The following is a 15,103-nucleotide window of genomic DNA, read 5'->3' as shown; positions in this document are numbered from 1 at the left end:
CACAATTAGTTCCTGGGTTCCCCCCAGGAAAAGGAATCCTTGCTTCGCAGTGTGACTCACCCATAGCAGAAAGTTCCATAGGTTAGGTTATTTGCTGTCTGAAAGGAGTGTTGCCTTTGATCGCACGGGAGCCGGACTGGTGTTCCTTGCTGTCGTCCCTCGCTCTCTCCCTCTTTCATCTGAAGCAAAGCTGCAGGTGTAGCGAACACCTTGGCCAAGAGGAGCCATCTGGCAGGCGGCCAGCGGTGGCGGTGGAGGGCAGCAGACCACAGCTGGTTTCAATCATCAGGGGCCGGGCCGGGCCGGGAACTGCTTAGTGGGGTTTGGCAGGCAGAGCGCTGAATGCACGCATGTTTGTGTTTCAGAGGAAGCCAAGCCCACAGCGGCGTCAGAGAAAGCGTAAGGGGTGTCCCACCCACCGCTGGACGTCAGCAGCTGGACAGGCAGCGGCTCGCGTCAGCAGGTCTTGGAAGAACATGCCAAGAGCCATATATAGGCCATGTGGGGAATCCCTTCTAAACCAGGAATCTTTCCCTTCCCCTCCCTAGTTGACCTCCTAAAAACGTCACTTTCTAGCCAAAGCTGGGGGAAGCATTTGGGAGTCCCAGAATGGCTGGCTGGTGCCGGAATAAAAAAACCACACACAACAACCCTGATGCAATTGAGCAGGCTGGTGACTGTTTTAGCGCAGTTATGAAAGAGCTTGTTTTGCCAGGACTGAAGGCCAAACGTTGCAGCGTTTTCAGCGTCCATCAAAAGTGCTGCTGGTCTCAAACTGACCAAACTCAAATCACATTAAAAGCCTGAATTCCAAGTACATACATGCACAATTAAGGCACACTCCCAGACCCTGATTTGATCCCAGAATATCCCACTTTTCCTTAGGACGTCCCTATTTTCACCAGAGGGCATGGAATTATGCAACCCCCAAGACAAGGAGATAAGGAACTGTACAACCTTTAGAAGAAATCTGAAGGCAGCCCTGCACACGGAAGTTTGTTTAATGTTTTATTATGCTTTTATGTATGTTGGAAGATGCCCAGAGTGGCTGGGGCAACCCAGTCAGATGGGTGGGGTATAAATAATAAAATCACTATCATCATCATCGTTATTATTATTATGGAACAGGTCATCCCTATTTTCATGGGAGAAATGTTGAACATCATCAACAATGGGAGGTGATCTGAAACAATGCTACTTGAGTCAGTTACCCAGAGGTGCCAAATCAAACACGAGGCCCAAATTCCTACTTGGAGTTGTGCAAGCGGAATTGCCATGCGCACAATGTCTCCCTTTGTTGAACAGAGCAGGGAGGCTGCTCCGCCGTATGCCAACACCTTTCATTGCTATCTGCACCGAAACACCAAATGTAGGGCTGCCATACCTCTGGAATTTCCTGGACATATATGGGAAAAGCTCAACAACTGCCCAAAAAAGATCTCAACAACTTTTGCAGCCGGATTTTCACTTTTTGAAATATGACAACCCTAACCAAATGAAAAGACAATGCTCCATCGCAACCCAGGAGGAGGTCAGGTACTACCAGACATTCAAGATGCAGGGCAGGGGACCTCCTAAGTACCGTATTTTTTGCTCTATAAGACTCACTTTTCCCCTTCTAAAAAGTAAATGTGTGTGCATCTTATGGAGCGAATGCAGGCTGCGCAGCTATCCCAGAAGCCAGAACAGCAAGAGGGCTCGCTGCTTTCATTGCGCAGTGATCCCTCTTGCTGTTCTGGCTTCTGAGATTCAGAATATTTTTTTTCTTGTTTTCCTCCTCCAAAAACTAGGTGCAACTTATGGTCTGGTGCGTCTTATAGAGCGAAAAATACGGTAACTGAAGTTCCATTTTTATGACCTGTGGGCAAGGATCAAACACCAATTGGACTACAACCCCCATCATCCCCAAGCATGGGCCATCCTGGCTGGAGCTGATGGGAACTGGAGTTTAGCAACATCGATAAGCCCACAGACCTGCTATCCCTGGCCTACCAAAAGGAAGCATGCAACAGGAACAGCCAGCCACAGAGTGGGCACTGGGGCAGCCAGATCAAGGTATTTTACACAAGTCCAATATTAAACTGTAAGCCTTTAAATCAGCAAAAGCTATTTTGAAATTCGCTGCTTGTAAAGGTGGAAATCTGGTTAACGCAGCTCTATCTGTGCATAAAGCAAAAACAATGGCCCAGGTTTTATATGGTGCAGAGGTTTGGGGTACCTCAAAGGTCTCTGGTTCAGAACCCCCACAGAATTATTTTTTAAGAGTCCTTGTAGCTTTACCCAAAGACATGCAATCTGCCATGGTCAGGTTGGAAACTCGCATGTTGAGCATAGAGAGCCAAACAGATAAAAGAATCCTCTGCTATTGGTTTAGAATTCAACAGATGGACAACACTAGGCTACCAAAAAAAAAACGCCTGATTGAGCTCTCAAATGGATTACCCCTTAAAAACTGGGTACATCACGGTGCCCAACTGATGGGCAAATATGACTGAGATCACAAGTCACCCAAAGGGGTGTGTGCCCATCTGACATCCAGGAAAGAGTTCCCTGTGGTGCAGTCGCAAAGGAGAAGCACATCACTAACAACACTTGCTCTGAGCCAAGTCCCTATCCTATCCAGACAAAAGGCGTGCTCTCTAGGCCTTTGTCAGTGCTTCAGCGAGTTTCAAAAGGTGAGAGGCGTGCGAGAGAGGAAAAGAAAGAGAAAGGGAGAGACACACAGAGACACACACAGAGAGGAATCTCATAACTTTCTGAAGCCCATATCTAGGGCAGGGTGTACTTGCACCAAGTGGCAAAAGGCAGTATTTGGGTTACCGGTATTTATTTCTTAAACCTATGCCCCACCTTGGATAAAAATATCCAAGGCAGCTAGAAGTTAACCAGTTAACAAAGTGAGTTCAGACAGCATTTCCACAGGAAGGAGCTACACTAAACACTAAATGCCCACTGCCCAACACACACACACCACACACACACACACACACACACACACGACCGTGCTCATACAATTTCTGGCTTAACTTCACATCAGCAAGTACTAGGGGCTTGGTTTGTTTTTTAATAACTAAATTTATTCTATGAGAAAAACCACATTTTGTGCTTAGCCAGCGTGATTACAGATACGCAAACACATACAGCCCATCTTAATTCTCAAGGAAATCTATATGACGGAGGAAAAAAATATAGCACGAAATGGTTTATCCTGCTGGGGACAACCACATTTTTTTAAAAATATTTTTTTTGAAGCATTGTCAAGGCTTTGTTAGGCTGTCCATGTAGCAATCAGCACTGAGGCTCTAGCAAGAGGAAGAAGCAACAGAAAAAAATACTTCATTTGCCAGCCAAGCAAATATTTATCTCCCCCCCCCCCCACTGCAACATATACAGTGATGTTCAAAGGCTTCAATCCTAAACATGAATGCTTTGGCATATATGTTACTGAACTCAGGGGGACCTACCTTCAAGTAAACATACTGAAGATTATAGTGTTAGGTTCGCTCCTATACATATGTATTTGAGAGTGATCACTCCTCTGTGAAGCAGCACGTTCACCAGTACAAAATCTGTAGTAGCCCAGGAAATTTCCATTATGCAAACAAAATTAGCATCTTCATTTCACTCCAAACACAAGTCTAGACACCCACACTACTATCCAGTGGAATGCAGAGTATGCAGGCCACTCCGACATATGTGCCCAGCTCCAGAAGAGGGGTTGTGTTTTGTTATGTCAAGGTGGGATACAGAGTGCCAAACTGCATGAAGGAGATCTACACTGACTGAAAGCATCTCAATTTGCAATTCAGCTCACTTACTGGAATGGGAGGAGAAACATTCCCCCCTTAATTGGAACAATCTTGTAGAAAGGCAAGACCAGAACTAGCCTGGCCTTTGACAACTCCAAAGAGAAAGAAAAATGATACAGAAGTAGTCAGGTGGCCAGAACCCTTCTAATATCCCATATATTGTTATTCAAGTGAGAATGGTTGGGCTCTTAGCTGCCAACTTTTCCCTTTTCTTGCGAGGAATTCTATTCGGAATAAGGGAATTTCCCTTAAAAAAAGGGAAATGTTGACAGCTATGGTTGGGCTGCCCTACAATAATACCTGCTCACTGTAGGAAAGAATGGCAGCTTTATGCAGGAGATCTCTCAGTAGAACCCAGAGATATTAAAAACTATGATCAACTAAACCAGTCCTTATGTAGGTTTTCTAAAACGCCATTGCAGGTACCTAGGAGTAAACCCACGGAAAACAGTGGGATCTACTTCTATGTAGCCAGGCATTGCTTTGCCTTCCCAGCAGGGCTGCCACCCATAGGTGTAGCCAGGATTTATGTTGCGGGGGGGGGGCAGGATTTATGTTGGGGGAGCCGAACCAAGCTACCTGCGAGACAATTGCTCAGTTAGTTAAGTATTTTATGTATCTACTTGATTTAGGGGATGGGCAGCTGTCGTCGTCCCCCCCGCCTCCCTAGATACGCCCATGGTGCCAACTTGAACAAAATATTGAGTGGGCGGCAGGTGAGCCCTGCCCCACATAATCGATCACAAGGGACTATTTTAATGTCAATGCCCATCAACTTTTTGGGGAGGTGGCCCCCTCAAATATTTTATTGCGGGGAGGGCCGAAGGGATCTCCTCCCCTAAGAGTTGGTTCCCATGCTTCCGAAAGAGAAAGGAAAACCGATCTTCCCCACCACCGACGCGCCTCTTCCCCACATCTCACCTGGCTGTCGCTGGCGCTCCTCCATTGGCACCCCTGCTTCCCCCGCTCTCCGCGCTCTTCCCAAGGCGGGCAGTCCGGTGTTGGGAACTGGGCCGCGGCCTCCGGAGCCATGCCGAGCCCCCAGCCCGCCCCCCACCCACGCGATGGGTCCCTGACCCGCTTCTCCGCCGCCGCCGCCGCCGCCTCCCGCCCCCTGCGCGCTCGCCCCGGCTGCTCGCTCTCCATCCGTGCGCCGCTTGACTTTCTGCAAACCCCGCCTCCCCGCCCCGGCTTGGAAGGAGCCTCCGTGACGTCAAGGCCGGGCTCCGTTGACGTCGTCGGAATCCCAGCCATCAATGGGGCTAAAAATAGACGCCTCCGAACCCAAAATACTACACGCCCAAGGACGCGCGAGGCTCCCCCGCACCGCGCGCCGGAGCAATGCGCGGCGTTGCTACGGAGCAGGGTGGGGCTGGCTGGGGCTGCCAGGGGAGGGGAGCAGCGCCGCGGCCTTTGTCCCCAGTGGGGGAAAAAGGGGCAGGGAGCGCAGCCTTGCAACGCCGCCGGCCCGCCTGTGTGATAGGAATTTTATGGCCTTAGATATATGGTAATGTTCATAATGTATGGAAGTGAGAGCTGGACCATAAAGAAGGCTGATCGCCGAAGAATGGATGCTTTTGAATTATGGTGCTGGAGGAGACTCTGGACTGCAAGAAGATCAAACCTATCCATTCTGAAGGAAATCAGCCCTGAGTGCTCACTGGAAGGACAGAGCGTGAAGCTGAGGCTCATGTTAGTAGCTTCGAGAACAGTGTCCAACCATCTTGTCCTCTGTCGTCCCCTTCTCCTTGGGCCCTCCATCTTTCCCAACATCAGGGTCTTTTCCAGGGAGTCTTCTCTTCTCATGAGGTGGCCAAAGTATTGGAGCCTCAGCTTCACGATCTGTCCTTCCAGTGAGCACTCAGGGCTACATTACGTTTGATCTTCTTGCAGTCCATGGGACTCTCAAGAGTCTCCTCCAGCACCATAATTCAAAAGCACCAATTCTTCGGCGATCAGCCTTCTTTATGGTCCAGCTCTCACTTCCATACATCACTATTGGGAAAACCATAGCTTTTACTATACGGACCTTTGTTGGCAAGGTGATGTCTCTGCTTTTTAAGATGCTGTCCAGGTTTGTCCCACCCCTAAATAAATTCTGGCTATGCCCATAATTGCAGCCTAACAAAATGGCCCCTCTGGAATTTGTCACACAAACATACACATGAATTTATAAATCTGTCTGTCCTTGGCTACCCAGAGCTTAAATACATGACCTTTCAGACACGCATTTGGAGAGGATCCCTAACTTGGCAGACAGACACACAGAGAGAAGACTTGGAATATGTAAAACAAAACTATCAATACAGGACGCAGCATTTTGCATCGAAATAGGAGACAATCACAGCTGGCAACGCTACGCGCGGGGGCAAAGCAAGCAGTCCAGTTTATGGAAGGGGGGGGGGAGCTCAACCCCAAAAACAAAGCCCCCCCCCCATTTAGCTACCGTCACGCCTCCTCCTTGTTGCACTTTTAAAAAACCAGGAGCCGTCATCAAATGCATGGGGGCGAAATGAGCTCTTGGCAATTTGGCACTGGACAAAAATCCCTTCCTGAATTTCTCAGGGCGGTTTTTAATAGAAAGCGGGGGCAGCCCCACTCGACGCTGGCTTGCCGATGAACGTGTGTAGGAGGAGGACGCGGATCGCACTGCGCGGCCGCAGCCCTCCTCCGCCGGAAGCAACGCGCGCTTGGGGGAGCGGAGCAGCGGAGAGCCGGGTGGGATTTGCTTCGGAGCGAATGCGCAATGGAAACCAGCAGGGAGGTTGCGCTCGGCGGCAGCCCAGTCCTGACTCTGTATACCTGGAAGTCAGTTGTTTTTCCCATTGAGTGCAACGGGGCTTCCTCGTGAGTAAGTACGCCTAAGGTTGGATTTAGCCCTGTAGAACTTTACTGGACCCGACGGTTTCATAATAAATGTAGTAGGAGCTTGTTGCAAGGCGGTCGTCCAAATGGCTTTTCCTTGGGAGTAGAGTTTATCAAACTGGGGAACTGGGGCAGAAACTTTACTATCGAGTAAAATATACAGAAGAGGAACGGCTTGTTGGGTAGGACAGTTAAGGTGAGAGTGGGATGTGATCTTTGCTTAGGGGTTCCCTGAAACTATCTGAAGAAGTGCGCATGCACACGAAAGGTCATACCAGTAACAAACTTAGTTGGTCTCTAAGGTGCTACTGGAAGGAATTTTTTTATTTTGTTCCTGAAATGAAAGTTATTCCCCTTCCTTATTTTTTTTATACCTTTCCCTCCCACTCCTTTTGGGCAGCCGCCAAACAGAAGAGAAAGGTCAGCAGCCACCTTGTAGCCCCGCCTTTCCAATGTCGTGAGTTTCCGCCTTTGCAACGATTTCCCGAATCCTGGCTCGCCTCCAAATGTCTGACCGGTTCCGGTTTTGTAAAGATGCCATTGTCGCGCATGGGGCTAAACGCGGTTCACGTGCCGCCCTGCGAAAGGCGACTATCCAGGGCGCTCATTTCAATGATGTGTCTCTTCCGTTTTCAGTCCCTCATTAAAAACCACCCATTCACTTAAGAGAAGGGGGGGAAAGCCCAAATGTCTCATTGAACAGGCGCATGTGTAGCTAGCTACAGTGGTACCTCTGTTCCGGAGCCCCGTTCGCATCCTGAACACAACGCAAGACGCGACGGCGCATCTGTGCATGCGTGGGCCGCGTTTTGCCGCTGACACGCATGCGCGTGACACCATTTTGCGCGTATGTGCATGCGTGAGCGGTGAAACCCGGAAGTAACGCTCTCCGTTACTTCCAGGTGGCTGTGGAGCGCAACTCGAATGCGCTCAACCCGAAGCACATTCAACCCGAGGTATGACTGTAGTGTCATTTTTCTAAAAAAAGAGGTGCTGGAACTCACCGTAAACTTTTCCTTGTTCTCTTAGAATGGCAATGGCGCCCACTTGAGAGGTGCTGCAGCTGAGCTCCAGTGAGCTCTGACTGAAAAAAGGGTCTCACATATACAGTGGTACCTTGGTTATCAAACAGAATGTGTTCCGGGAGTCCGTTCGACTCCTAGAACCGTATGAAAAACAAAGCACAGCTTCCGATTGGCTGCAGGAGCGTCTTGCAGCCAATCAGAAGCCGCGCCGGATGTTCAGCTTCCAAAAATCATTCGGAAACTGGAACACTCACTTCCGGGTTTCGACTGTTCGGGAGCCAATCTTTTCGGGAGCCAAGGCATTCAGCTTCCAAGGTATGACTGTGCATGTGTACAGTGGAACCTTGTGTTACGTACCGTCTTCCTTGCGAACACTACAGGTTGTGAGCTCCGTTAACCTGGAAGTAGATGCTCCCGGTTGTGAACTTTGCCCCGGGATGTGAGCGGAAGTCGCGCGCCTCATGTTACGAGCGGTTTCGGCTTCAGTACGGACCTCCAGAACGAATTAAGTTCATAACCAGAGGTACCACTGTATAAGATTTGTGCTCTGGCAGCACATATACTAAAAATATACTATATATCCACACACATGTACAGTGGTACCTCGGGTTACATACGCTTCAGGTTACATATGCTTCAGGTTACAGACTCCGCTAACCCAGAAATAGTACCTCGGGTTAAGAACTTTGCTTCAGGATGAGAACAGAAATCGGCAGCAGCGGGAGGCCCCATTAACTAAAGTGGTGCTTCAGGTTAAGAACAGTTTCAGGTTAAGAACAGACCTCCGGAACGAATTAAGTACTTAACCCGAGGTACCACTGTAATGAACTCCCCCAGAAACGGACAATAAGGGAAAACTAAGACAAGCTGTTCAAAGGATATTAAGCAGTTCACCCATAATCCCCCAGCCTCACTTGGCAGGAAGCAATAAAACAGGCTGAGATTGCAAGTACTGTAGGTAGATTTTTCTTAACACTGGAAGAGGCCTTTGCTGAATAGGGCAGACCTTTGAGTAAACATTACAAAAGCGTCTTAGCCGATAGGAAGCGTTCTGAGGATCGCCTTTTTTCATCCCACTTTCAGCTAAGTGCCGAAGAGAAGCGGCTTAGCAGTGCTGAAGGACACCAGCGTAGAAGCAGTCTTAACTCCAGGTAAGTGTGCAGGATTGCAGCCGCATCAGAGCTTATTGAAACTCGCTTCTTGTATAGCACTGTACAAATTCGCACCTGTACAAATTTGCACCCAGGAGGGGGGCCAGATTGCCTCTTGGGACATGCCTGCCTGGTGCTTGTCTGGTTTGTTTTCACAAGTCACATTTTAAGCCGTTCTCTGTGCCTCTTGAGTATGGAAAGGGATTTGCAAAGGCTAGTTTCACATGTGGCATTTAGGTCACAGTGCCAAACAAACTAGAAGCAAAACTGATTTTATTTTTGAGTAAGCAAGCTTTTCTAATGGGAGATTCCGGGCACTTTACCTAGGGTCCATGTTTACTTTTGGAATGTGGCACTGCGGAGACTCTGGTGTCTTTAGGATATATGGTTTATTTACACATATATAGAACCTGAGTCTACGATGGAGGGGTTCACAGCATCAACACCCTGAAAGGGTCTTGTTTCTCCTATAGCTGCAGCCTTGGATTCAAACAGAAATCAAGCATGTCTTCTTCCGGCTTGCGGCTTTACATCTGGCCCACATCACTGCCAACTCCCAACCTAGGCTTTGTCCTTCTAACTCTGACGTCTAGCACAGAGCCCCCCTCCTTTGTTCTCTTAATGGCCCATCACCCAGGTGATCACCTTGACACAGGAAGCTAATAAGGTAAAGGTAAAGGGACCCCTGACTGTTAAGTCCAGTTGTGAGCGACTCTGGGGTTGCGGCGCTCATCTCGCTTTATTGGCCGAGGGAGCCGGCGTACAGCTTCTGGGTCATGTGGCCAGCATGACTAAGCCGCTTCTGGTGAACCAGAGCAGCGCACAGAAATGCCGCTTACCTTCCCACCGGAGCAGTACCTATTTATCTACTTGCACTTTGACGTGCTTTCGAACTGCTAGGTTGGCTGGAGCAGGGACCGAGCAACGGGAGCTCACCCCGTCGTGGGCATTCAAACCGCCAACCTTCTGATTGGCAGGTCCTAGGCTCTGTGGTTTAACCCACAGTGCCACCCACGTCCCACGAAGCTAGCCTGGCTTATATTTTAACACTTGCCGGTTCCAGGGTTTAGACGGATCTTGCGTGCAGCCTACTTCCTCCCTGCCCCCCCGCAACTCATAACAATATACCGTATTTTTCGCTCTATAAGACGCACCAGACCATAAGACGCACTTAGTTTTTGGAGGATGGAAACAAGAAAAAAAAAATTCTGAACAGAAGCTTGAACAGTAAGAGGGATCATTGCGCGGCGAAAGCAGCGATTCCTCTTGCTGTTCTGGCTTCTGGGATAGCTGCGCAGCCTGCATTCACTCCATAAGACGCACACACATTTCCCCTTACTTTTTAGGAGGGGAAAAGTGAGTCTTATAGAGCAAAAAATACGGTAATCATCAGTGGCCTGGTGCCCCTTGGGACTGGTAGGGCGGAAGGCGGAGAGGCTAACAGTAGGTGGCGCCGGAGCTAATGGCAGGCAGATCCAAATCATGCTAGTTTTGCCCCCCACCCTCCTCCCTGCTGAGCTCTGCACTCCACTGTCCGAAATCCGTGTGACATGGGAGCTGGTTGCAGGTTTTTTGTGGTGGCACCACACTCCCTAAAGCGCAATGAGTGGTTCAGATCTCTGGCTTCTTCCAGGGATGCAGCCCACAAGGCCCTTTTGTTGTTGTTGTTTAGTCGTTTAGTCATGTCCCCCTGGACCAGAGCACGCCAGGCACTCCTGTCTTCCACTGCCTCCCGCAGTTTGGTCAAACTCATGTTCGTAGCTTCGAGAACACTGTCCAACCATCTCGTCCTCTGTCGTCCCCTTCTCCTTGTGCCCTCCATCTTTCCCAACATCAGGGTCTTTTCCAGGGAGTCTTCTCTTCTCATGAGGTGGCCAAAGTATTGGAGTCTCAGCTTCAGGATCTGTCCTTCCAGGCCTTATTTCCTTAAGAATGGAGAGGTTTGATCTTCTTGCAGTCCATGGGACTCTCAAGAGTCTCCTCCCTTTACACTTTCGCTTTGTAATTTAGCTTCTGCGAGAGGTCCGCTCTTTGTTGGCTGAGGATGTTCTCGCACGTGGTGTTAGAAACACCTCCTGGCACACACAAAAAAAGCACGTGTGCTGGATTGTGAACATCAGTAACATGAGTAATGTGAGGCCGGCCGGCATGCATGGTTTGCCTTCTCATTTCACACCAGATTTAAGTATCGCATAGGAAAATGTTTTGGTGCAGGCAGCTGTGTATTGAGGACGTAGTGGGTTGTGTTGTTTATGGTGAGTGATGTCATGGGCACTAGGCAAAAGGTGCTGTTGGTGTGTGCAACCTCGTTTCAGGCCGTAAACTGTATCACAATGACCTATTAATCGCTGGGTGATTAATTAATTGATGAAAAATGTGTAGATGTGAAGTTGTACAGTCATGCGGGAGAACTGCGGTTGCTGTGTATCAGGTGCAATATGCAAAGTCTTTCAGTGCAATCCAGATTACAGCACAAAAATGTTAAAGCGGGGCAGGGAAACTGTAACCCAGAACCTTGTTCCTATTTTGTCTTTTGGAGAAATTGGGGAGGATGTTAAAATGTTGCTGCTGTAAATTACTAGAACTGCCATTCTTCAGATTTGAGGCTCTTCCTTTGGCTCTGGAAGTTAAGATCACTTCGATGTCGCATCTAGCACACATTGCAGCAACTTGGAGGCTGCTTTTGAGGCAAAAATAAATAAATCGGAAATTTCAGCTGGTTCAGAATATATGCTGCTAACTGGGACCTGCTGTACAGAGCCTATTTTGCTAGTATTTAAAATCCTTTGCTAATTAAAAGTGCTGCTATTAAGCTAAGCTCTGTCTGGGTCTAGGAGTTGTGAGGGCTCACTTTTTCCTGCATGGACAAGACTAGCGTTTCCCAAACTTGGGTCTCCAGCAGTTTTTGTATTACGATTCCCATCCCTGACAACCGGTCCTGCTAGTTAAGGATGATGGGAGTTGTAGTCCAAAAAACCCAAGTTTGGGAAACCCTGGACTAGACTATCTGCTGAAACCATTCTCCGACAACCTGTTCCACGTGCCCTACCTTAAGCTGTGTCTATCCAGGACGGGACCTTTCATGTGGTGGCACCCTGAGCGTTTTGACAACCTTCCCATGCATATCTGCCTGGCTTGCATCAACACTGTTCTCCCCCAGGCACCGTTCTGTTCTCTTGAACCTTTTAGAGCAAATAATATGTTCCCATCTTTCCCATTTTCAATTTCTTCTATTTGTATCTCTTTACAGATTTGGGTGGTGTTTTGTTTCCGTTAAAATAGTTTATCTTCACATTGTTTTAGAAGCTGCGTGTAAATCACCTTGAAGATCTATGGATGGGTCTATAGATCTATAACCATTTGTTAAATACAGTGGTACCTCAGGTTAAGTACTTAATTCGTTCCAGAGATCTGTTCTTAACCTGAAACTGTTCTTAATCTGAAGCACTACTTTAGCTAATGGGGCCTCCTGCTGCTGCCGCGCCGCCGGAGCACGATTTCTGTTCTCATCCTGAAGCAAACTTCTTAACCTGAGGTAATATTTCTGGGTTGGCGGAGTCTGTAACCTGAAGCGTATGTAACCTGAAGCGTATGTAACCTGAAGCGTATGTAACCTGAAGCGTATGTAACCTGAGGTACCATTGTATTATAGAGAAGGCAGCCTGTGGCACCCCTGGGAATCCGCGGTGATTTTCCTTTTGAATTGTTGCTGCAGGACAATTAAGTTTTTCTGGATCGGCTTTAACAAAACCAGCGCTTCAGATTTAAAACAATGAAAGGCACGCGTTTGCGGAGAGCTTTGTAGTAACACTTCTCCACAAAATGAGGCACTTTTTTTTTTTAAATGATATTTATTAGGAATTTTAAAATTACAGAAAAGACAAAGAGAAAAAGAAGAGAAAAAAACAAAAGAAAACCAAGCCACAATCCACAATTGAACAATACAAATTAATAAAAATCAAAATCAAAAAATAACAACAAAACACATAACACAACACAATCAAAAAGCAAAAATAAACCACAAAAATTTAAAAACAAATCCAATATTCCCAAATCCTTAACTGTCATTACCTTATTTCATCGACCTCCTCACTCCTCCCTTTTTTGTATTCTAGTTGTTAATTATCACAGCAAATCCTTTCCCTTTTTCATAGTATTCTGTCATTAAATTACCATAATCTATTTTAACCTTATCTTACTATAAAAGATCCTAAAACTTAAAACTTAGATCTTATTTATACCAATTTCTCATAACCATAACATATTCTTACATAATTCTTTTAACATTTCTGCTAAAGCCAAATAATTTCGTTCCAACTTTTTTTTAACATTCATCAATTTTATAAAACAATCCTAATAAAATTTTTTTAAAAAACTTTCTTCCAATCTTCATCCAACGTCTCTTTCTCCTGGTCCCGGGTTTTGTCAGTCCTTTCTATCCCATCAATCTAGCTCATTAACCTGGTAATCTTATGTCTGAGGCCCTTAAGTCTCTTCCATGTCCAAAATGAGGCACTTTTCAGCAGTTCCATGCGCTTGCTGGGGAGAAATGACTGGTGGGAGACAACACCTCCAAACCACATACTTCTAAGCATGATGCGATATGTTACCTATAGTTGTGTGGTTCCATTTTATTGCAGCCCCTGAGGTTGCAATCTGAAGTGGAAGATTGGCACAGGAAGAGGGAGAGGACCTTCTAAACCCTTACCTCCCAGCCTGCTTTCCTACCACCACTGAAAATCGCACATGCCCACAGACGTCTTCTCCTCACTGTGGAAAAGACGTGTGTACCTATGTATGTTTCCTACCACAGCAGGGCTCAAAGCAGCTCGGAGGCTGGTGATTTTAGGCAGGAAAGAACAGCTCCAGGGGAAAGGGTTAAGAAACCCCTCTCCCCTAAGGGAAGGGCTATGGCTGAGTCACAGGGAAAGGGGCAGCGCAACTGCTTTCCCATACACAAGGTTCCAGATTTGGCATGACTAGGTGGGGCTAGGAGAGACCGCTGCCCAAAAACTTGGAGAGTCACCACTAGTTATTGCATACCCTCCCAACATTTCTCCAAAGAAAATAGGAATGTCCTATTCAATAATGATAATAATAATAATAATAATAATAATAATAATATAATTTATACCCTGCCCATCTGGCTGGGTTTCCCCAGCCACTCTTGGCGGCTTCCAACAGAATATTAAAATACAGTGGTACCTCAGGTTAAGTACTTAATTCGTTCCGGAGGTCCGTACTTAATCTGAAACTGTTCTTAAACTGAAGCACCACTTTAGCTAATGGGTGCTGCCGCTGCACCGCTGGAGCACGATTTCTGTTCTCATCGTGAAGCACAGTTCTTAACCTGAAGCACTGTTTCTGGGTTCACGGAGTCTGTAACCTGAAGCGTATGTAACCTGAGGTACCACTGTACAATCGTCTATTAAACTTTAAAAGCTTCCCTAAAGAGGGCTGCCTTCAGATGTCTTCTAAAAGTCTGGTAGTTGTTTTTCTCTTTGACATCTGGTGGGAGGGCATTCCACAGGGCGGGCACCACTACCGAGAAGGCCCTCTGCCTGGTTCCCTGTAACTTGGCTTTCGCAGCGAGGGAACCGCCAGAAGGCCCTCGGAGCTGGACCTCAGTGTCAGGGCAGAACGATGGGGGTGGAGGTGCTCCTTCAGATAATAGGTAAAAAAAAGGTAAAGGTAAAGGACCCCTGGAAGGTTAAGTCCAGTCAAAGGCGACTATGGGGTGCACCACTCATCTCACTTTAGGCTGAGGGAGCCGGTGTTTGTTCACAGACAGCTTTCCGGGTCATGTGGCCAGCATGACTAAACCGCTTCTGGCACAACGGGACACCGTGACGGAAGCCAGAGCGCACAGAAACGCTGTTTACCTTCCCGCTGCAGCAGTACCTATTTATCTACTTGCGCTGGTGTGCTTTTGAACTGCTAGGTTGGCAGAAGGCTGGGACACAGCAATGGGAGCTCACCCCTTCATGGGGATTCGAACCGCCGACCTTCTGATCGCCACCCTAAGAGGCTCAGTGGTTTAGACCCTTGCCATTGTTCTTTTGTTGGTATTTCCTCTGTCTTCCAAGCTTGTGCTAATATAATTCTTGCCGCTGTTGTTGCATACATAAATAATTTCCAATTTTCTTTTTTTTAAATCTTGAGTCCACTTGAGTCTCGAGTGACACAAATGAATTCACAAATATCCCCGAGAGACATACCTGCTCCTTCCGAGGGAATGTAACCCTATCCAGAG

The 15,103-nt window shown here is 47.5% G+C and overlaps 1 protein-coding gene and 1 long non-coding RNA gene across 3 annotated transcripts in view; one reads left to right on the top strand and one right to left on the bottom strand.

Moving 5' to 3' along the window:
* NR4A1 (nuclear receptor subfamily 4 group A member 1) overlaps positions 1 to 4,880 on the bottom strand; it is a 41,331-nt gene extending 36,451 nt beyond the window's left edge. The window contains exon 1 of one of the 2 annotated variants that reach the window (XM_080994629.1): positions 4,731 to 4,880. In XM_080994629.1, the coding sequence (XP_080850755.1) occupies positions 4,731 to 4,755 (25 nt within the window). In that variant the 5' untranslated portion in view covers positions 4,756 to 4,880. Of the gene's footprint in view, positions 1 to 60; positions 254 to 4,730 lie in introns of those variants that run through there. The other variant, XM_080994630.1, reaches the window with a different exon arrangement.
* A 1,533-nt stretch (positions 4,881 to 6,413) lies between these two features.
* Positions 6,414 to 15,103, top strand: part of LOC308471196 — a 38,991-nt gene continuing 30,301 nt past the window's right edge. The window contains exons 1-2 of the long non-coding RNA XR_013982777.1: positions 6,414 to 6,660; positions 8,783 to 8,850. This is a non-coding gene — a long non-coding RNA (uncharacterized lncRNA). The remainder of the gene's footprint in view (positions 6,661 to 8,782; positions 8,851 to 15,103) is intronic.

This window comes from Podarcis pityusensis (genome assembly GCF_964106645.2).
Source record: "Podarcis pityusensis genome assembly, chromosome: 2".
NCBI lineage: Eukaryota > Metazoa > Chordata > Lepidosauria > Squamata > Lacertidae > Podarcis > Podarcis pityusensis.
Note: the sequence above shows the minus strand (reverse complement) of the source record. Positions and strands in the feature narration are given on the sequence as shown.